The sequence below is a fragment of the Gymnoscopelus microlampas genome, assembly GCF_963454915.1.
Source record: "Gymnoscopelus microlampas genome assembly, chromosome: 20".
Classification (NCBI taxonomy): domain Eukaryota; kingdom Metazoa; phylum Chordata; class Actinopteri; order Myctophiformes; family Myctophidae; genus Gymnoscopelus; species Gymnoscopelus microlampas.
Window position 1 is genome coordinate 40,397,611 of NC_139957.1, and position 23,970 is coordinate 40,421,580.

General features: G+C 44.9%; 1 protein-coding gene across 1 annotated transcript; it reads left to right on the top strand.

Annotated features, from left to right (window-relative positions):
- dact1 (dishevelled-binding antagonist of beta-catenin 1) lies at positions 1 to 16,588 on the top strand. The gene is made up of 4 exons (XM_084045299.1): positions 1 to 625; positions 10,044 to 10,173; positions 12,036 to 12,134; positions 14,339 to 16,588. Exons 1-4 carry the CDS (start codon positions 248 to 250, stop codon positions 16,579 to 16,581), a joined length of 2,850 nt encoding a protein of 949 aa, XP_083901425.1. The 5' UTR covers positions 1 to 247; the 3' UTR covers positions 16,582 to 16,588.
- The last annotated feature ends 7,382 nt before the right edge of the window (positions 16,589 to 23,970 follow it).

The following is a 23,970-nucleotide window of genomic DNA, read 5'->3' on the forward strand; positions in this document are numbered from 1 at the left end:
TCTCTCTCTCTCTCTCTCTCCCCCGCACCCCCCCCCTCTCCCCCTCTTCTCTCTCTCATACCCCCCCCCCTTCTCTCTCTCTACTCTCTCTCTCTCTGCGGGACCGCTGACCAAATGTGATCAGTGTGTGTGGGGGTCACCACCAGGGGCCGAGGCTATAGTGTTGTAAAACACACCGGGCGTGGACGCGCATCTCTCCGGTGTGTGTGTGTGTGTGTCTATCTGCGCCCGCTGCCGTGCTCGTTGAATGGATACTAGCTGTGGACAAACGGACTCTTCCAGGGATTATTACCACTACGCCCAGCTGAGGAGGACGGCGACGGCCGGGGACAGGCTTCCTCCGGCGGCCGGGATGGACGCCGCCGGGGACATGATGGAGCGCGGCCGCTCGGTTCGGGAACGTCTGGAGGCGACGCTAGCGGGTCTGGGGGAGCTGGACCACCTGAGACACAGACAGGAGCTCCTGGTCCGCAGCGCGCTGCACGCGTCCGTCAGCGGTGACCCGGGTCGACCCGGGACGGCCGGGGTTCGACCCGGGACCGCCGGGGACGAGGTGGAGGATCCTTATCTGAATTCCGAGGAGAAGCTGTTGGAGGAGAACATTCTGCTGCTGAGAAAACAGCTGGTATGTAGCTTACGACTGATCGATTCATATGTATCGATTCTTGATCGGGTTGTGTAGTAGTTATGACATATGACAGTCGTGTCCGTATGGATCAGCGTTCATTTAAAGGTGGTGCAAGTGATGTGTTGTTTAATAAGTGTCAATAGCTCTCTATTCAGAATCACTGCTAATATACTAGAGTGTTTGTTCAGTAATCTCCAGCAAGAAAACAGAATAACGCCTTTTCAGGTCGGGATACCAGTTCTATCCAATCAGGAGAGAGAAATTCAGGATAAACAAGTGAAATTGGAAGTGATGAAACAAAACAAACGAGCAGACAAAATTGGAACTGTCTGGAACAGGGTTCTCCCCTGATTAGATGAAATTGGTGTCCCACCTGAAAATTCATTTTATTGTTTACTTAAAGAGCTGGTGGAGAGACCCCCTGCTGCTGAACAAACACTCTGTAGCAATGATTTCTACCAGAATTACTATCAGAATATAGAGCTTTAACTTTTCCCACATTATTCTAAAATGTAATTTAACCAAATAAATATCACTTACAGCACATTTTCACTATACACAAATGTAGCCAAATGTACCTGTAAGCTTACGGGTCCAAATGGACCCTAACCCAAAGAGTGTAGCCTGCAAATGTAACCAAATGGACCCCTAATGGGTCCATTTGGTTACTAACGGGATAAATGAACACTGAGGATTTGCCTGTGGTCAGTACTCTACTCTGTCCAACACACTGGGCCCAGTGTGTTCCCTCCATGCTGACTGAATACAATAGCAACTTTATTCTCCACATCTCTGAAGCGTGTCTTTGTCTCTCCGCTGTGGTGTGCACAATTAAAAACAGACCAGATACAATAAATAGGCAATTAAACGGCACAAGGCACAATGACAACGCAACACATTCCAGTTCATATTGACAACATAACGGTTTTAAGTACACATTCCAGTTCCACGGCATAACTGTTTTCCAGAAGGCTATACAGCAGTGGCTCAAAATGTCCATGTTACGGACCCCCTATCCATCCCTTACATTAGGCCGTGTGGACCCCCTTTTGAAAATATTTAGTGCCAGGGACCCCCACAAGAGAACATATTTGTTGAGTGATTAGATTTAGTGGAGAATTCTACAACTGTCTATTCTGTAGGTAGTGAGATATCCGTGGAGAGAGTGAACTAACCTATGATGTCAGTAATCATTTTTAAACATTCTCTCATTGGGTTAACTTCTAGTGAAGTTAAACTGTTCTTCATTTTGGACCCTTTGTGGTCCTCGGACCACACTTTGACAACCACTGGGCTACAGTACATATTCCAGTTCTGATATAAGGGAGGCTCTTATCCACTAAATCTCGCTACAAGTCTAGTTTCCATTTCATGGCCGTAGACTATTAGTGAGCGCACATATCTGTGACTAAAGTCTGCCACGTTGACCGGTGAGAATCTCAGTTTTAATACAGAGTACATGTGTGTTTCAAATCAAAAGGAATCCGCTTTGAAATGTCTGATAATCACATTGAGTGTCCCAGGGCTGTGGTCTAATAATGTACCACAACGTTGTTGGAAAATTAGATGACCGATTAAATACAAGTATGCTTTTTACTGAACCCAACCCACTATGTAATACAACAGTAGTTCTCTTACCTTTTTTAATTTCGAGGACCCCCTAACTCTCAGAGTTGCAGACCTGGCTGTAGGGGTTCATTTGGAACCCCTTCAAGTAACCCTGAGGGTCCCTGGACCCCACTTTGAGAACCACTGCAATAGACTAATAACGGAGTGATCTGATGTCTTATACATTGGATGAAAGACGAGACATTAACAACCACTTAAACCCTATTATGCTGTATACTTAGTTGACAGGGGTCCCCCAGGGCTCGGTACGAGGTCCGCTAGGATTTCCCTTTCACTGAAAATACGCCTAGAGTTCTAATTGTTAACTGAGGAGAATCCAGGAGAACATGGATGGCTGCACTTTACATTTGTCAGTGCTAATTTAACTCGGAGACAGACGGTACAAGTGGAACCAAATGGACCCTTACATTTGTACATTCTTGAGTTACAAATTGTTTTTGCATAACAAAACACCAGCCACTGGAGTAGTGTGGTGGTGTTTACCTGCAGAAACACATTGCCCTCTCTCTCTCAGTTTTTTGGTGTTTTGGTTGCAAAAATGTCCCCCTCTACCAAAACAAACAGTGAAAACACCCAAATACAGAAAGCGGGCAATGTGTTTCTGCAGGTAAACATCACCACCCTACTCCAGTGGCTGATAACAGCAGATATAAAGATAAATGATGGGTACATAAACCTTTATTTGATCCCCCTAAGATAAGACCTTTATTGATCCCTACGAGGGAAATGCAGTTGCCAAAGGCAGCTCAGCAGTTCAGCTCAAAGTGGGGAACTGGGACCCCCAGGGGTCCCACTGGCGTGGGGCAGGACAGCCATTACGACAGAAAGAACCAACTGTTATTTAAATTCAACCTTTAAGTCACTCCCTCCCTCCTCTTTAAATATGAGAGCGAGAGGTCGAGGGGGAGGGGGGGGGGGGTGACTGGTGAGAGCAATAGGGAGAGCAAGGGAGAGAGCAAGAGAGAGAGAGAGAGAGCGAGCGAGGGGGGGTGGCTGGTACTACAGTAGGGAGAGGGAGAGAGGGGGGGGGGGGGGGTCAAATTAACTTTTACCAAACTACAGGGTTAATCCTCCCCCCGCCCCACACACACAAGCTTAGCTTTTACACAGCCCCCCTCCCATCCCCTCCAGGTTTGGATTGTTGAGTTGGAAGCAGACTTTAAGCCGTTTAAACTGAGGGAGGGGGGGTTGTTCGGAGGGGGTCGGGAGGTCGGGATCCAAAACACAGCCGCTTCCAATCTGACCTGATTATCACAATGTGGATTCAATCAGTGTGTGTAGACTAGAGCATTGGTTCTCAAAGTGGGGTCCGGGGACCCCCAGGGGTACTTGAGGGGGTTCCAGGGGGTCCCCAGCTAAATGATGGACAGGAACCAAATGGACCCTTATGGGTCTGTAACTCTGAGAGTGTACAAATTTGTACACTCTCAGAGTTAAATTAACATTGATTTTACAATATAAATTGGGGTCCCAGCGATATAAATGCCATTAAATGGGGGTCCGTAGCCCTAATGCATGTCAAACTGGGGGTCCTTGAAATTAAAATGGTTGAGAATCACTGCTAGAGAGCCGTAAAAAACCTTCTCTTATGGGGGTCCCTGGCATATCTTTTCAAATGGGGGTCCTCGGGGTAATAAGTGTACATTTGGGGGTCCTTGACATGAAAAAGTTTGAGAACCACTGGACTAGAGGGACCAGAGGAAGAACAACCCATGATGATGATGATGATGATGTTGTTTTTGTTGTTTAGAGCCGCAACTATCGATTATTTTCTTAGCGATTATTCTATCGATTAATGTTTCGATCAATCGAATAATCGAGAAGCAGTGTTTTGTTGTGCAAAAATAGTGAAAATAGTTTTTGAAAAATCCAAAGAGTTTTGCCTATAATGATCAAAATAGGGATTGATTAATAATTTGATTATTTTATTAAATTATCGATTTTCTATTAAATCGATGAGTTGGACTAGCTGTCTGTTGTTATGGTTCTGTCCGTGTTGCGGGTTCCGGGTCAGAGAGACATCTCGTGTTCCATCATGTCTTCTTGCTGTGTGACAAACATGTGACACTGAGGGGGGGGTCATGGGAGGAAGGGACGGTTCTCGTCCCGTCCGTCTGTGATGTCAGAGTGCAAAAAACAACACAACGGTGTTGTAACAACAGCACACACACCCACACACTGAGTGTGTGTACTTGTATTATCACTATACTTGTGATATGAGGGCCAATGTCCCCTCAGGTGAGGACAATTTTCCATCTCCTCAAGAGAATTGATTGTTTTGTGGTTAAAACAGATTTGGGGAGTTTTTAGGAAAAGATTCAGGTTAGGGTCAGACATTAAGGTCAGGTTTATTGTTTAGGGTTAGAGTTATGCCAGCTCACAACGCGGCGAAGCACGTAGATGGGCTGTTTTGGGCTTCAGTGTTGGGGTAAAAAAAATTGCAAAAAGAAAATTGCATTCATAAAATTGCTGCCCTAAAACACAAGTAGAGTAATACAAGTGTGTGTGTGTGTGTGTGTGTGTGTGTGTGTGTGTGTGTGTGTGTGTGTGTGTGTGTGTGTGTGTGTGTGTGTGTGTGTGTGTGTGTGTGTGTGTGTGTGCGCGCTGTTGATTCAGACGGTTCAACGTGATGGCCCCCCTGCGTGGCGTTGCTCAGTCCGTGGGTTTGTTCAGCTCTCCAAATGGTTGTGTGTGTGAAACGTCATTAATCACCTCCTCTGCCTGCTGGCTGTCACCCAGCAGCTACAAACACTCACTCCTACAGCACTGGAGTCCACCCCCCCCCCTTACATCTGAGAAAACCTGACACCCACACACACACACAGACAGACACTATATAAGAATTGTGTAAATAACCGATCTACAAGCTCCGCTATTTTCACTATATTTTTCATTTTATGAAATTTTCAAACTTTGACATGGCTCCCTGATTATTTTATTAAATCATCGAATATCGATAATTCTTCTAATAATCGATTAAATCGATTAGTTGGCTATTTTAGCTTTTTTTTATTTATTTAGAAACTTTTTGAAAAAATGTAATGGCATTGACTTTTCTTGACCATAATGACATGCCCAAGATATAGTAGGGATGCTGGGTTCATCAACAGTGGATGAAAGCAAGATTTTGTGCAAATTGTTGGACTACCTCCAAACTAGCCTCGCGTAGGTTTTGCTGGCAGATTCGTCTGGTCCCAGGCTACCTCTAAACAGCCACAAAAAGGTCCTATCATAAAAAAAAATTGGCGGACTCCTTTAGTAACTCTGAGGACCTCCTAGGGGTCCCAGACCCCCTGTTGAAGACCCATGCCCTATATATATATATATATATATATATATATATATATATATATATATATATATATATATATATATATAGCTCAAATCTAAAATGACACCCCGGCTTTAATGGGTTAACTGAATTGACTCCCATAGTGGTCCAACTTCCAACAGCAAGGCTGAGTGAGGCTGTGAAGCTTCCTTTACAGCAGCACCGCTTTGCAACGTCTGGTGTTGAACATCAGGGTGTTGAACATCAGGGTGTTGAACATCAGGGTGGGGAACATCAGGGTGTTGAACATCAGGGTGTTGAACATCAGGGTGTTGAACATCAGGGTGGGGAACATCAGGGTGGGGAACATCAGAGTCCTGAATGGACCCGCTTGGGTCTGGAACTGGAAAGTCTGTGATCTAGTGCATATTGTGCTTACTGCGAGTCCTTGAAATTAAAAGGGTTGAGAATCACTGATTTACAATTATACGTACGTATGTGAGACAGAGAGACAGACGGCTGAGAGGGAGACAGTGCAGGAGGGACAGACAGTAGAACAGCTGAGAGAGAGACATTGTAGGAAATACAGACAGTAGGAAAAGCAGAGGGAGAGACAGACAAACAAACAGACAGACAGACAGAAAGTAGGACAGCTGAGAGGGATACAGTGTAGGAGAGACAGACAGTAGGACAGCTGAGAGGGAGACAGTGTAGCAGTAGCGTCCCCAGGAATTACATTTAGGGCAGCCCCCCCATCGAAAACCGGCGAAAGAGGGAGACAGTGTAGGAGAGACGGACAGTAGGAAAAGCAGAGGGAGAGAGAGACAGATAGTATGACAGCCGAGAAGGAGACGGTGTAGGAGAGACAGACAGTAGGACAGCTGACAGAAGGTACTTGTCTGATCCCAGAACAGCAAGAGTCTTGACCACTATGTCATCACATTATAGATGGTTCTATTTTAAACCGAATGTGTGTGTGTGTGTGTGTGTGTGTGTGTGTGTGTGTGTGTGTGTGTGTGTGTGTGTGTGTGTGTGTGTGTGTGTGTGTGTGTGTGTGTGTGTGCGTGTGCGTGTGTGCGTGCGTGTGTGTGTGTGTTTTAGCCAGGTCTTCCTGTTAACTTCCACTCCAAACAGTAAAACCACAGCTTTCCCAGAGGCACTAGAGTGAAAAAACAACATAGCTCTCCTGACTTCCTGTGTCTGCTTCTAAAATTACAATTTAAGCATTTAGCAGAAGCTCTTATCCACACTGCAAGATGAGACTAAACTGCATGAGCCCTAGTCAGCAACTGACAGAGTTGAATAATTAGCTGTCTGTCTGTATTGATTGAAACCTTTATTTTAGGGAAATCCATCGAGACCAGGGTCTCTTTCAATGGCGCCCTGTGTACAAAAGGACATTTACAACAATGATTTTGTATCCAATCCACTTTATTTATAAAGCACATCTCAAAGTGCTGTACACTCAGTAACACAAATATACTAAAATACCAAGAGCAAAACAATACACGGGTCTTCAGCCTTGTTGGTGGGACCTGAAGAAGTGACTGGTCAGTAGACCTCAAGACCCTTGTAGAGTTATTCTCTGCTCTGATATGTACATTGGTGCCAACCCATTTAAAGACTTAAAAACTAACATTACAATCCAGTAACAGTGTAGGGAGGCAATAATCGGGGAGATGTGATCATACTTCCGTGGCCCTGTTAAGAGGGGAGCGGCAGCGTTTTGGACTAACTGTAGGCGTGACAAGCAGGCTTGGCTAAACTTACAGTAATACTGGAAAACAGAACAATTCAGCATTTATATTTTTGAAAACTTGAGGGGAGCTCATATCTGCATTTCTCATAAACCTAACTGGAAAATAGACAAAAATAATTAATAATATATAGCTCCCCAAAGGTTTTTTCCTGTAAAAATGAATAAATAAAGGACACCCTTTTCTCTGCCAAATTGTGTTATATTTAGCTTTGATAAAAGTCTGTCTTGTGCTTCAATGCTTTTTTATGCTTCTTTTTTTTTTGTGCAAAGTTACATTTTTATCTGGCACCATCAAGAGCAGACTGCTACTTCATCAGTGCATTTTGTGTCGTTATTTTACGAAACAAATTGTTCAGAATATCGTGTGTGTGTGTGTGTGTGTGTGTGTGTGTGTGTGTGTGTGTGTGTGTGTGTGTGTGTGTGTGTGTGTGTGTGTGTGTGTGTGTGTGTGTGTGTGTGTGTGTGTGTGTGTGTGTGTGTGTGTGTGTGTGTGTGTGTGTGTGTGTGTGATGGACAGAGAGAGAGAAAAAAAGAGTGAGCAAACGATGAAAAGGGAGAGTGTGAAATGACATCAAGTGAGATCAGTAACTTCATACACTTGAAAAAACATCAAGACAGTGGAATGGACCAAGCAAGTTGTGTCTTCTCCTACTTCAATTTTGAATTCAATTTCAAACTTTTCAGGAAAATGAAGCTGAAGGACAGCTGAGAGACAGACAGTAGGACAGCTGAGAGAGAGACCATGTAGGAGAGAATGATAGTAGAAAAGCTGAGAGAGAGACGTAGTAGGAGAGACAGACAGTAAGACAGTTTGACACTGTTCCTTTTATTTCTTTGTTTCTTTTATTAATTGACGACAGAGAAAACAGAACAACCAGGTGCTCCCAGGAGATGTAAAAACTGTTAAAAGTAGTTCAAAGTATCGATGGTGCTCAATGATCAAACAGGATCAAACAAAGCTCATGTTTCTTTCTCATGTATAATTAATTCTTCACATAAAGGCCCTTCAACAGTGTTCAAATGTCACAGGACGGATTAGCGGACGGAAAAACCTAAAACGAAAGTACAGACAAAACAAAACGAGACAAAACAAAGCGGCAAAACAAAACAAGAACACAAAAAACACCAACCACTTGACAGGCAGTCATAACCCCACCTCCCCCCGGCACCCCAGTACTTGTCATTACACATATATATATACACGTATTGTACATATACGTACAGTATAATATATATCCAGCACACATACAGTATCTATAGATCCTTTTGTCCATCAATGATGTTACATCTCTAATATCAGCCAGAAAGATGTCCCATATTTTTCTACTTTTCTTTGCATCTACCCTGGCAATCATACTGTCAAAAGCAGCCGTTTCTGTCATGAGTTTCATCCACTTTGTACATTCTGCCATATGCAGACCCTTCCAGTTGTGTACTAAAAACAGGCTGGCAGCTACAATAAAAGCCTGTTCCTATACTAAATCTATTCCTATACTAACCCATCTCTGCTGGGTCTGCATTTGTCCCCTAAAAGACACATTTGGGGAACACACTGGGACACTTTTCCTTTCTCCAAAGTACAAGCAGCTCCTCCACAGTGTGACCCCGCGTCATGTGACCACGTGTCTCACAGCCGTGCATAGTTTCTGATCCCCAGGGAGGTGGGGCCTAATTTAGTTCCACTGTCGGTAGGGCTTTGAGGGTGTGTGTGTGTGTGTGTGTGTGTGTGTGTGTGTGTGTGTGTGTGTGTGTGTGTGTGTGTGTGTGTGTGTGTGTGTGTGTGTGTGTGTGTGTGTGTGTGTGTGTGTGTGTGTGTGTGTGTGTGTGTGTGTGTGTGAGTGTGAGAGGGTGTGTGTGTGTGTGTGTTGGGGTCAGGGTGGGGCAGGATTCTTTCTGAGCGGTTGGGTTTCATTTAGGTAGATATGAGATGTGTGTGTGTGTGTGTGCATACAGATATAGGTCAGGTATCCGACTATCCGTTCTTAGAATGAATTTAGCCACATGATCCCCAGTGTCCCGATACTGGGGTGACGAACATTCGGGCGAAAACGGACGATCTACAAGCTGACAACACGTCGCCGTGTCAGCTCGTAGAAGAGATTTTCGGCCAAGACATTTGGTGTATATGGAAAAGGCGGGGGCCTGGGACAGATCCCTGGGGAACCCCGGTCAACTAGGTATATAAGGTTTAAGCGGATTCTGGAGGGTTGGGTGCGTTAGTATTTTAGACCCACATCACCAACCAACATGCTCATTCTGAGCTGTCTGGGATTCAAACTCACAACCCTGTCTGGAAGCACAAAAACAGATTGTGTGTGTGTGTGTGTCAGGTCAGACAGAAATAGCCTGTCCAGACGTTGAGGTATTTGGCAGCAGATCAGTCCGGGGTGTGTTCAAGAACAGCAGGACGTTGGTTCTCTGCGTTCAGAGCTGGTTTAAAAACAGGACTGCAGTCAGAGGAGAAGAAACCTTTGTCACAACTTCTGTTTCAGTTTGTGCCGTTCTCCTAATAACTACATACTGTACAAGAGAGAGAGCGTTGAACCTAACACATGCTCCCGTCGTATGACGTTGTCATGCTCGCCAAAAACTGCAGATCTACAAGCATCCGTGGTGCGTTTTTGGAGCTCTGCTATTTTCGACTAATGAAGTATAAATTTGGGTTTTACAATAACATAAAACCTTGACGTCATTGGTATTATGTAATATTATATATTGATGATAATAACCAAGCTGTGTGTGTGTGTGTCAAACAGAACTGTCTAAGGAGGCGGGACGCGGGCCTGATCAGCCAATTACAGGAGCTGGACCGGCAGATCAGCGACCTACGATTGGACACAGAGATCTCACATGATCACATGGAGACAGACAGCCGGCCTAGCTCAGGTAACTTCATTGTAACTTTATTGATCAAATCATTTTTAGACAATGACAGTTGAGAGAAGAGGAAGTTGGCCAATAAGGTTGTTTGAATCCCCAGATTGGCTGGAAAATCTGGACAGACAAACTAGATTTTACAGCTACCATAAAATACCCATGAGCAAGGCATTTAATGTAGCTCCCAGTGCAACAGTAGAAGATTGTGGTTGTACTGGTCAGCTCCCAGTACAACAGTAGAAGACTGTGGTTGTACTGGTCAGCTCCCAGTACAACAGTAGAAGACTGGTTGCACTGGGCAGACAGCAGGTCTAAATATGGTCTTGGCTTCAGTGTAAACACTGCGTTCCTGCCCACAGCGCTCATGTTGAAGCTAACGGCCAATTTATGCTCCGTCGTATAAAAGTGTCACGTGCCAAACATAAGCGGTGAGCTTGTAGATCGTCTATTTTTGGTGTGTGCCACCATCATAGGTGTGAATGAAATGTTGCAGCGTCTGTAGTGAGTTTGATTCTCTACTGCTGGTCTGAGGTCGGCTACATGGTGACTGATGGTGGTGGTGTGGTATTATCATTCCACACCGGGCCAAAGCTGATTTCCTCAAGTGAGCCAACCAGGAAATAACAGCACACGCACGCACGCACGCACGCACGCACGCACGCACGCACGCACGCACGCACGCACGCACGCACGCACGCACGCACGCACACACACACACACACACACACACACACACACACACACACACACACACACACACACACACACACACACACACACACACGGTTCTTTTCCAATTCGTATAAAAGGTTAAGTCTTTAAAGTCTGCCCGGAGACAAAGGGCTGCATGTTCTGACTTCAGATTTGCTGGCTTGGGACAGCAGCTCTGTCTGTCTGTCTGCCTGTCTCACTCTCTGCTTACTCACCATCTCTGTCTCTCGTTCACTGTCCTCCACAGTTTCTTCTTTAATTGATCTATTGGTTAATGGATTGATTTGTTCGTGTGTGTGTGTGTGTGTGTGTGTGTGTGTGTGTGTGTGTGTGTGTGTGTGTGTGTGTGTGTGTGTGTGTGTGTGTGTGTGTGTGTGTGTGTGTGTGTGTGCGCGCGCGTGCACGTGTGTGTGTGGGTGTTTGTGTTCATTTGTGTAACAGTGCTCTTTGTTGTTAGAGGTTAAGTGTCTTGCTCAGGGACACTGGGTGGGCCGAGGCACGAACCGGTGACCTTCTGATTACCAGACGGCCTCTCTACCCACTAAACCAGTGGTAGAGAGGCCAGGGGACCCCCAGCAAGTTGAGTTAATTTAGCATCAAAATCAGTTTAACCACTTTAACATCGGCTATTTGATGATAGTAACAACTCAAATCTTGTATGGGGGTCCCTGGCACAAAGTATTTTCAGATGGGGCTTCATGGGCAAATGCATATTAATGTGGGGGTCCTTGCCATGGAAATATTTGAGAACCACCGCACTAAACTACGGACATATAGGCAACATGTCAATAACTTGCTCTGCTGTTTTCTTTTGCATGTTTTCTTCTTTTTTTACTTTTATTTACCCAGGGGAGGTTGGCTGAGCATGAGTGCTCCTTTTCAGCAATGCCCTGCTTCATATTCTCACACACACACACACACACACACTCACACTCACATTAAAACCTGGGAGCTGCACAGTACAACTACAGTCGTATACTGTTGGCCACTGAGCAGCTCAGTTTGGGGGTTCAGAGCCTTGATCAAGGGCTCTTCAGCTGTGTTGGGGAGGGGCTGAGATGATTGAACTCCTACTTACTAAAGTACTTCTGATAAATGAAATGTTAATCAATCTCTCTCTCTCTCTCTCTCTCTCTCTCTCTCTCTCTCTCTCTCTCTAGGTTTCTATGATTTAAGTGATGGAGTTAATGGTTCTCTGTCTAACTCGTCCAACTCTGTGTTCAGTGAGTGTCTGTCTAGCTCTCGCTCCAGTACCGCAGGTGAGAACACACACACACACACACACACACACACACACACACACACACACACACACACACACACACACACACACACACACACACACACACACACACACACACACACACACACACACACACACACACACACACACACACACACACACACACACACACACACACACACACACACACACACACACACACACACACACACACACACACACACACACACACAAACACACACATTCTTAACATTGTTTGTTTTGAGATGACATCACAGGGTGCCTTTATGTCGTTATCCCTTGTCCAGAGTTTAGAGCCAGTTAATGAACTGGTTGAATATAAACTGTAGTTAATATACTATAGAGTGTAGATGGACCTTTTATTGAGCCCGTTCAGTTGCCAGAGGCATCCATTATTTTCTTAGCGATTATTCTATTGATTACCTCAGACACACAAAAAAGCCATTGATTCCTCCCCACACACATTTGTTGTGTTGTCACTGCTGTTGTATCCTACTGACTCGCCTACCAGTGAGGAGGGAGGACGTAGAGCCGCCCAACACTCCCTGCTGACAGCTACCACCCCCCCCCCCATATCTGGGAGCTGACAGTCTTCTACTGTTGTATGCCCAAAATAGGGATCGATTACTAATGGATTATTCTATTGAATTATCAATCTTTTTTTGTAATCAATTAAACCGATTAGTTTGATGAACTGCTCCATTAGAATTTACACAAACATTCACCCCTGACCTCTCAACCTTGACCCCTAAGCTGTAGGCCCACTGTTCTGTGACCTTTAGCCCTTACTCTGTCCACCATGAACCCACAACCACTGCATTCTTCCCCTCTTAACATGTGGTGCATCTCTCTCGCACGCACACACACACACACACACACACACACACACACACACACACACACACACACACACACACACACACACACACACACACACACACACACACACACGATGATTTACGGTTTGTTTTGAAAGCAATTTGATGAGGTTTTATTGTCTCTGTGGTGAAGAGGAGGAAGTTTCAAACCACTGCCTTTTGTTTCGCCAAACAAAAGGTCTATTAACACCCCTGAAGCACCTCTGGACTTGCACTGGGAAGACACGGCACTGTCTCAAATAGGGCTGCAACTGTCCATTATCTTCTCAGTGGTCACTTTTCCGGTAAATCGAATTATCAAGAAGCGCGTTTTTAGACGGTGGGGACCAGCATGAAGCACTGGTCTCTCGCTGGAATTGAACCAGTGACGTTGCAATTAACTCATTCTCTGCCACTGATGTGGTTGACGTGTTTTTTTCCAAAGCCCACACCGCCATTCAGTGGGGTGTTTTGGTGTTTTCAGTGTTTTTCTACTAGATGCCGCTGTTCGCTGACACATGAGTGACCATTTCATCCTCAGACACACGGATCCAGTAGATCACGTGATCGCACAATTTCCTCCTCCATTCACTTCCTTGTTAATCGATTTAGAAAAAACGGCTGTATCTCGCCTCCCTGGTTTTACTCTGCATTTTTGAAGAGACGTGCTATATTCAACGGCCTATAACAAGCGAAAGGGGGTAGCAATGACATTTTCTTTTTTCCGCGGAAGCGCGGTGAAACCCTCCGTGTTTAGCTACGATCAGGGGATTGATCATAAATATATGCTGTGACTAGTTAAAATGGTAAGAAAATCGGAAAATCGCTGGCAGTGGCTGATTATTTATCAGTGAATGAGTTAAAACATTGGTTCTCAAAGTGGGGTCCGGGGACCCCCAGGGGTACTTGAGGGGGTTCCAGGGGGTCCCCAGCTAAATGATGGATAGGAACCAAATGGACCCATATGGGTCTGTAACTCTGAGAGTGTACAAATGGAACCAAATGGACCCTGTATAATATAAATTGGGGTCCCAGAGATATAAATGCCATTAAATGGGGGTCCGTAGCCCTAATGCATGTCAAACTGGGGGTCCTTGAAATTAAAATGGTTGAGAATCACTGCTAGAGAGACGTAAAAATCTTCTCTTATGGGGGTCCCTGGCATATCTTTTGAAATGGGGGTCCGCGGGCTACTAAGTGTCAATTTGGGGGTCCTTGACATGAAAAAGTTTGAGAACCACCCAGTTAAAAGGTCAAACACACTATCCAGTCATCCACTGGAGCATCTCAGTCAGCATCCCTGTTCTGGTTCTAACATACTGCTTGTCTTTCCTCTCTCCAGATGAGCTGGTCGGCTATGCAGACTGTGAAGGTCTTCTGGTTTTGGGAATTCCATATGAAGACCAGACCTCTTCGGGGACAGTCCGACGCTCGCTCTCTGCGCCCTACCCCTCAACCTGCTCCTCCTCCTTGGACCTCCCTCCCTCCACCACCTTCAGCTCCTCCTCTGCAGACTCCCGGTCCGCACAGACCAAGTACCAGTGTGACCTGGTGGCGAGGCACGGCAGTGACGTGTACCGTTACCCCAGTCCCCTCCACGCTGTGGCTGTTCAGAGTCCCATGTTCTTCCAGACTCTCAGTGCAGGACACCAAGGACTTCCACATGTTGAAGAAGCTTCTCTAGATGGACACACATCTGATTCTCCTCCTCGCAATGCTCCTTCTGTGTCGGCACCTCAGGTTCATCAAAGCACCTCCTGGTCAACTCCTTCCTCTTCATGCTTCCCCTCCCAGACTCCCTCCAGTAAGCGTCTGGAGGGTTATATCTTCAGTCTATTGCAGAGGAGGTCCCAGCCTGTTCGGCCCAACAAACCCAGAACCAGCATTAATACCGACCCTGCTAAGAGTATCCACAGGCAGCCCAGTCTGTGTGGGAGGCAGGGTCCAGGTCTGGGACAGGGTACTTTGAGGGGATCTGAACCCAGAACCAGCTGGCAGGCTGGCGTAGTGCTAGCGGGGACAGTGGGCTTCGAGGGTGGGTCTGTGGAGAGTAAAAGAGAAGAGCAGGCTTACCATTCACAAGGACAGACACAAAATGGCTACTCTGCCAACAATGGTAACTTGGCACAAAATGGCTGCTCTGTCAACAGTGGAACACAGCAAGATGGCTGCTCTGTCAGCAGTAGTGGACTAAATGGCTACACTATGAACAATTGTGATGTTCATATGAACAATAACAGCTTATTGGAAAAGAAAGGTTTGTCTTCTGGTAACAAAGCCACAGCATCGTCCACGGGGACTCTACCCAGCCATTACAAAGACCTGGGAAGCCCCACGGCAAACTCTTCTCCCAAAGAACTGAAACATTCATGTTACCCTTTAACATCAACCACAGACCCAGAGCCTCCTGTTAAATCTCCTCGGACTGTCAAACCCCAATCGGCCACGCCCCAAAAGAGCCCCAAGCCCCACCCTCTCACCCCGAACGGGAAAGGTGATAGGTCGCTGCCTGAGCTCGTCAGCCAAGGCTCCTCCTCCCAGAGCCAGGATGAGGGCGGAGGAGGAGGTCACATGGTCAGCGTTCAGCACCTTCCCACCCAGCGACACGCCGCCAAGCTGAGGAAAGGCGGCGGTAAGAACCTTAAGATGAACGTTAAGAAGAACCAACCAACCAAAGTCAGCCGCAGCTCTGAAAACAGCATGCTCAAGTCAGACAGGACGACCAAACCCAGAGGCAGCTCCAGGAGGACGCCACAGTATGATGAAATAATCACCCCCCACCAGAAAGTCTCCAAGAGAGGTACTGTTGCTGGTGGTGCGCCTGGGGTGTCCGCCTCCAGATTGAAACGCATCCCGCCGTCTATCCCGGAGGACCAGGTATTCCTGGACAAACCTATCGCCACCTCCACCCTGATCAGTAACGCTAGTACAAAGTGTGGCGTATCCAGGCAAAGCAACCACCACCGAGCGCACCACGGTCACCACGGAAGCCATCACCACCACCACGGGCGCGACCCGGTGGTCGTCGTAGCCAAGCCCAAGTACAAACGTAACGACTACCGGCATCTGCGCGCCATGGCCGAGGTTCCATACGACGAGGCGTTCCGACGCGCCCAGCGGAGGCAGAGGAAGGAGCTGCTCAGCCAAAACGGCACCGTGGCGTGCCTGCCGACCGCGGGGCGGCAGTACGCCAGTCCCTATGCCTACGCCGCGGGCAGTGACTCCGAATACTCGGCCGAGTGTGCGTCGCTCTTCCACTCCACCATCATGGACACCAGTGAAGACGAGAGGTCCAACTACACCACCAACCGCTTTGGAGACAGCGAGTCCAGTGAGAGCGAGGGTGAGTTCGAGGGGGACAGCACCTCCGTGAGTGACTCGCAGGAGAGCGGAGCAGGTGGAGCCCAGGGTGGAGGAGGGACTAGGAGCTGGGCCCAGTTGGGAGGAGCAGGATCCGGGACACGAGGGCAGGACTTGACCCCGGCTCAAGCCAAGGCCTTTGTGAAGATCAAAGCCTCTCATAATCTCAAGAAGAGAATTCTGAGGTTTAAATCAGGCTCTTTGAAACTCATGACCACTGTGTGATGCATCTCCGCTGTTCTGTGCTAGTGTTGGCCAACTATATTTATGGTACATTACTGATACCATAAGGGTTCCACAACAGTGGGGGGGGGGGGACATTTTCTTATCATATGTTTTTAATTAAATTGTTGAATTGTGATATTATCTAACATAAATATCAAACATGTCAGACAGTCTACATTTCCCAAAAAGAAATGCATGTATTTAATTCAGTCTGACCAGAGGCAAAAATTAATGACCGGGGGAGGGAGGGATCAAAAGCACAGTCATGCATCCCCCCCCCCCCCCCCCCCCCCCCAGCAAATCTAACCCTAGGGTACCATTATACCGGTATGTCATGTAATTTATTAGCCATCTTAAGACATGTACCCACAGAATAACAACTTGCCTTGGTTCTCTGAAATGGATTAATCCGAGTTAAAGTTAAAAGCCCCATCCTGCACTACTATACAGACAGCCCAAAGCAAATGCTCAGCTAGATTTTATTACGGTATTATCATTATATGTTTTTTCTTTAGTTTTTTTTCTCTGTTCTTTTTAGTTTTTTTCGTGGAGGGTGGGAATCCAGTGTGTGATGTGGAACTCAGGCATAGCCAATCAAATTGGTTCATTTATGGCCAAAAAGTGCCTATTGGCTGAACTGACTGAAGCTTTTTGGTTTAAATTTAAATGATTATCAGTATTCTTCGTGTTCCACGATCCTAGATCAATGGGTCCCATCCCTGGTTCTCATGGACCTCCAGTACTGTTGGTTGGCTTTCTATCCTACCAGGACCTCTAGTACTGTAGGTTTTCTATCCTACCAGGACCTCTAGTACTGTAGGTTTTCTATCCTACCAGGACCTCTAGTACTGTAGGTTTTCTATCCTACCAGGACCTCTAGTACTGTAGGTTTTCTATCCCACCAGGACCTCTAGTACTGTTGGTTTTCTATCCTACCAGGACCTCTAGTACTGTAGGTTTTCTATCCCACCAGGACCTCTAGTACTGTTGGCTTTCTATCCTACCAGGACCTCTAGTAGGCCTACTGTTGGTTTTCTATCCTACCAGGACCTATAGTGCTGTTAGTTTTTCTATTCTACCAGGACCTCTAGTACTGCTGGTTTTCTATCCTACTAGGATCTCTAGTTCTGCTGGTTTGACAGAGGATCAGGTTTGGGAACCCCTGTGTTAGACTAATCAAAAATGTGCTGAACTGAACTTTAGGCTGGACAAGAACTGCTGCTCAAAGTGTCTAAGAGTGGAAGTACAGGAAGTACCGGTCGATCCTGTGCATAACTGTTTACATTCCCAGGGCATGAAAATCATGTTGTGATTGGTCAAAAATAATAATAAGACAGCTTCCTGGGGAGGTACGTTCAACGGAAGTCCCACCCCCGAGACACTTTCGGCTGTAGTTCTTTCCCAGGCTTTTCTCCTCATGAGATTAAGATATGGCTGGGAAGGAGGTTAAACTGGACTGGACTGAACTGATCTAGAGATGTGTGGTGTCTCTCCCTGCACTTTGACACAAATGACTCACAGAGGCCTGTTGTTTTGTTTCTAGCCTTATTTTGTATATTTATTATTGTGTAACTGTGTGTCCATTGGCTGTAACCACACCCCCAAAGCGTTGACTACACCTCACAGTATTGACCACAGCCCCAACGCCATCGCCAAATCTGTTTTTCTCCCTTACTTGTTTTTTTTTTTTGTTAAATGGTTATAATGGAAGTTGTTTTGATGAAAGCTATTTAAAAACTAATATATTTGGCTGGTACTTATTTGAAGTCCTACACGGTATGTTTTGATGAGTTAGGAGGAGCATTACTGAAAGGCAGGGTGCGCTTGTTTAAGGAGAGCCGCTATTATATCTTCCTGGTCTCGATGGGCGGAGAACGGCAAAGGTGGAGTTTATTGCAGTAATCAAGTATACTGTATAAAGTGGTGGCAAAACAAAGCCGCCTCTAAACATGAGCGTATGTGGCCTTTTGTTTTGATTGAGAGAAGGCTGCTCAGCTGTTTACTTTGAATCTATCTGAGACCCATTTCAACCACTTACCATATTTTTTATCTTTGTTCGTATGACGTGCAGATCTTCATGAAATCTGAAAATGTTTGACTTTTTTGAAAATTATTTTTGAAAATGATGTCAAACAAAATGGGGATGACAAGTTGAAAGTGCTTAGATTATGTGTAAACTCCATCCAGACGGCACGTCAGTGAGCGTCCAGAAGCCCTTAAACCAGTGCACCCTCTCTCACCAGAATTAAGGCCCAACTCACAGGTATTATTTTTATGTTTTATATTTTTATTTTGTGGAACCTGTTGCCACAGTTTCATTCACACATCACCTGGAGCAGGGTTGGGGTCAATTCACTTTCATTCTACTGTCATTTAAATGGTCAGTTCAAATTAATTCACTTGAACCTGGTAAACCCCTGATAACCCATGACACCCAACATACTGTACATGTATTATTGGCTTATTGGCTAAGTTTAAACCACTTAAAGTTAGAGTTTAAGTCTTAAACCCTTTATACATAGTTCACCAGGGGTCCCCCAGGGCTCTGTACTAGGTCCACTCCCCGCGATCTCTTAGCCGGAAATAGCCGATCTGCTATTTTCACCGAAGGTTCGCCCCCCAGAATAGGGTCGCTAGGGTTCGTGTGGTTAAATCTGCTAGCTGTTTCACATTTTATGTCCCCATAGTTAAATACTGTGGTTTAAAAATGTTCAAAATTAGTTAATGTAGCATCACAATCTTTTTAACAACTTTAGCAATTTTTTAAAAACATTTTTTGTTTTGTTTTACTTTTTTAAGCACAAATCTTTTCTTCTTGGGGTCCCTGGCACAACATTTCAGATGGGGGTTTGGGGACAAATACATCATATCAGTTTGGGGGTCTTTGCCATGAGAACGTCTGAGAAGCACTGATTTAAACAAAGTTGAGTTGAAGGTGAATCGACCGTAACCCTGGAGACAGCCAGCCAGAGAGCTCTAAACCACATGTACAGAATTATGACTGCGTGTATATACTGTCTATGTATGTCGATACGTTATACTTCACCTTTTTATTGCTTCATTCATTAAATTTTGGCTTTAAACAAAAAGATTCTGTTCCTCGTTCTATTCTGCTCAAAGCTGTGTCGATGTGTTTGAACTAGATTTAAAAATAATAATAAAAGCAATGATAATAGACAGCAGAACAACTGAGAGGGAGACACTGTTGAGATGGACACTGTCGCAATGAAGACAATTGAACCGCAACACGTGTTTCTTTCGTGTTTCTAGACCACAGACAGACCGATAGATCGATAGTGTTGACGAAGTAGTAGAGTAGTTGCAAGATTGCTAAGTGCAATATAATTTACATATAAGTCATGAGAATAAAGAAATAGAATAGAAGAACAATGTACACACAGCAGCAACCAGGTTAAGTAGATGAAATAAAGTGAAATACTGTATACAGCAATACGATTTTTATTTTGATCTAATAGAAAAGACCACTATGTATGAACTTCTGGTCAACAGTAATGTCAAACATAACAGGAATCCTAATCAATAAACAGCAAGAACCATAATCAATAAACAACGCAGATCATAATCAATAAGCTAAACTGGTATGGTCCTTTAAGATTGACCCCTGTCTCTCTCTCTCCCTGTACAGTAAATTCCTCCGTGATAATTTAACTGAAGAGTGTACAAATGTAACATTGATTTGGTTACATTTGTACACTCTTCATAGTTATATTTACACTAATGGTGTACACTGTTCATAGTTATATTAAAGGGAAATGCAGTTATAGGCACTAACCAATGGGACAGATGCGTCCTGCGTTCACTCCACTCGGCGGGTTTTTCACGTAATTTTCTTTCAGTGATCCAGCACTCCAAATGCAGGGGGAATGCAAGGAAGATACATGCACTCGTAGTTAAATTATTCTAAACATCCTTATTTGTGGTGAATTGTCTGAATACTTTTGACTGTTTACCCCATTTTAATATCTTATGTGAGCATAATAAAGAATAGCAGAATAATAAATTACAAAATAAAGCAGAAGTTTTTTTATTTATAAATTCTACAGTTTCACATACAAATGTGGGCTACAAAAAAACACCTCTATGCTTTATTGTCATAAATTGCACCCTTCTACCATATGAATCTGCCATTCATATTTATTGATGTAATTCACATGTAGCCTACTTAAACCCTCTATTCTCAGTAAAAGCGGACCTACATTTCTATCAACACCAAATCTCTTTGCCAAAAATAGCCGATCTACAAGCTCACAACGCGCCGTGTGCTACGCGTTGTGAGCTTGTAGATCGGCTATTTTTTGCGAATGTTCCCCCCAGAATAGGCATGCTGGGGTTCATGTGGTTAATGGTAATGCTATTTTTAAAAAATGTATGGTGTTTTAATTTTGTCACGGTGCACTAATATTTTTATATTGCTGGATAATAATATTTTATATTGCACATGCATAATGTTTTCATGTTGAGAGTAGTGTTATTCCTCTGTCCTCACTATTTGTACAACAAATAGTATTAGTCAAAGAACTACACATCCTTTGGAAACTTTAGAAAGCTGCTGCAACCAGTTTCCCAACAAGATGAGTGGAGTTACTCTGAAGAAGGCCATGGGGTCGCTACGTGTGGGTTATCCCATCACAGTTTTTAACTCAATTCAATGATGAAATATCATATAGCCCTTTTCACTTTTTCACCAGAAGAGTAGCCTCGGAAACCCATGCCTTTTATTTTTTAGAGAGCCTTGTTTTTTTTTTTTTTTGTGGCAAGTTTTGAGTCCCCAATCAAAGAGTACCTTTGTTATACTTTTTTTTGCGGAGTGCTGGAGAACCCAGCACCTCACCTGTCTGTCTGTGTGCTAGACTAGCGAACCCCGGTATCCCACCTGTCTGTCTGTGTGCACCTGGATCCTCTGGTATGCATGCAGTCCTGAACACCTCTATGCAACAGCTTTGGTGGCAGGTCCTGAAGCACACTATCCAAAACATCTACAACACTATTAAATGTCCTATCATTCAACTATAAATGTCCATGTCATTACTGTTCTCAGATAGCATCCATACCCACTCAGAAACGTGTTGAAGTGTCTCACACGCACTCTTCTGTTAGCATGTTAGTTTAGTAATTAATGTCAGCTGGTTATGGTATAAATACTGAGTGAAAACCCAGCTCCAGGGTGGGATTGAGCGTTGACAAAAACCTTCCCATTTCTGTTTTAATGTCTTTGAGAAGCATAGGCTGTACTTTTCTTTCTTTCTTTCGGATATAGGCTATGCTTCCATTTAAGTGAGAGAAACCCTGATCTAAATCTGTGTCTGTGTGTGTCTGTGTCTGTGTCTGTGTCTGTGTCTGTGTGTGTGTGTGTGTGTGTGTGTGTGTGTGTTGGGGTCACCGTGCGGCCACCGTGAGGTCACTACAGGGTCAACAACGGTGATCCAGCTCTTAACGTGATTTTTAAAAAGTCTCCAGGCATCCTGAGGTGAGAGACTCTCTGTCTTGTCTGTTTATCTCAGCTGGAGATACACTGATAGCCCTGTGTGTGTGTGTGTGTGTGTGTGTGTGTGTGTGTGTGTGTGTGTGTGTGTGTGTGTGTGTGTGTGTGTGTGTGTGTGTGTGTGTGTGTGTGTGTGTGTGTGTGTGTGTGTGTGTGTGTGTGCGTGCGTGCGTGCGTGCGTGCGTGCGTGCTCTTCAAAGCACAAAACAGACAGACACATACGCAGGCACGCAAGCACACACACACACACACACACACACACACACACACACACACACACACACACTATAACTCAATATAATTGAGTTAAATGAATTAACCCTCACTTACAGTGACGTGGAAACGGAACGAACAATATAAAAACAGTAGTAGCCAGCAAACAATGAAACAATCACAGGAAGAAACATAAAAACAATAACGAGCTAGATAAAAAAATAATATATAAAAATGAAATACTAAGTAGGTTAAAAACTATTACAAAGAGATATACAATGGAGCGTGATCATGGATTTGAACTGTGCATATAGACCCCTTACCAGACGACGTCACACTGGCTGCAAGCGTCATACTGGTTGCAAATGAAACCCATTCTGTCAGGTCTCGCAGCACTAGCCAACACACAAAGAGGGGGTTGGGGTGCCAGCGCACCCCGAAACAACAGGTTGAGAATTGACTACATGAAACAACAATCACCTGTGCATCCAGTCTCAATGTTGGTAAACAAATAATTGGTCTATTACAGTGGTTTTCAACCAGTGGTCCGGGGACCACCAGTGGTCCTTGAAGGGGGTACCAGGGGGTCCCCAGCTAAATTAGTTAACGACGTAGCATCACAATCATTTTAACCACTTAGCTTTGGCTATTCAAAAATAGCAGATATACAAGCTCATAGCGCGGCACCTATGAGCTTGTAGATCTGCTATTTTTGAAAAATCTTGAAAATGTGTGCAAATCTTTGAATATATATATATATATATTTTAAAGCAAACCTTTTTAACTCAAATCTTTGCTTCTGGGGGTCCCTGGCACAAAATATTTTCAGATGCGGGGTCCGCGGCCAAATACATATCATTTTAGGGGTCCCTGGCATGAAAAAGGTTGAAAACCACTGGTCTATTATATGAAGGAACGTCATCACATAGGGACAGGACTCAGGAGGAGGAAGTGTTTGAAGAGCGTGGCGGCTCGTTTGTTGCAGTTTGGGAGTCCGTAATGGTAACAGTCTTCCACGCCGACATCTCGCCACTCCGACTAGTGGCTTCCGCGTGCGGTTAGGGTTAGGGTGAGGGTTAGGTATAGGGTTCGTTAACCGCCATGTAACCGTCAGTAATATTCATAGTATTCAGTACACACGGTCAGTACACACGGTTTGGGAGTCAGTAATATTCATAGTATTCAGTACACACGGTCAGTACACACGGTTTGGGAGTCAGTAATATTCATTGTATTCAGTACACACGGTTTGGGAGTCAGTAATATTCATAGTATTCAGTACACACGGAGGCCACATCTCGACTAAAGATTCAGAAGATCTGAAGATGAGCGACGGATGAATTGAGAAGAGTGGAGCTTCGCATACGAGAAGTTACTGACTGTCCCACCATAGTGATGTCCAGTCTCGGTGCTGCTGTACAGATACTAATACATAAAAAGCACAAAAATCCTACAGGAGAAAAAAAAAAGAAGAAAACAGAAAAATAACAGAAAAAAGAACACACGGGTTATTGTCCCAGCACCTGAACAGTGAAACATCCAGCATCTCGCTCCAGCTGTGTGGGCCAACGCTAGGGCTGGCCGTAGCCAGTAGGTGAGTGGATGATAATTGGATATGAGGGGGTGTTGACGTAAGGAGGAACGGTGCCGTATTGTTTTAGTTTACCACACAC

Coding starts and splice junctions, on each gene's coding strand:
- dact1 (XM_084045299.1), top strand. CDS start 248: ATGGATACTAGCTGTGGACAAACGGACTCTTCCAGGGATTATTACCAC. Junction 626..10,043: donor TGCTGCTGAGAAAACAGCTG/GTATGTAGCTTA, acceptor TGTGTCAAACAG/AACTGTCTAAGGAGGCGGGA. Junction 10,174..12,035: donor AGACAGCCGGCCTAGCTCAG/GTAACTTCATTG, acceptor CTCTCTCTCTAG/GTTTCTATGATTTAAGTGAT.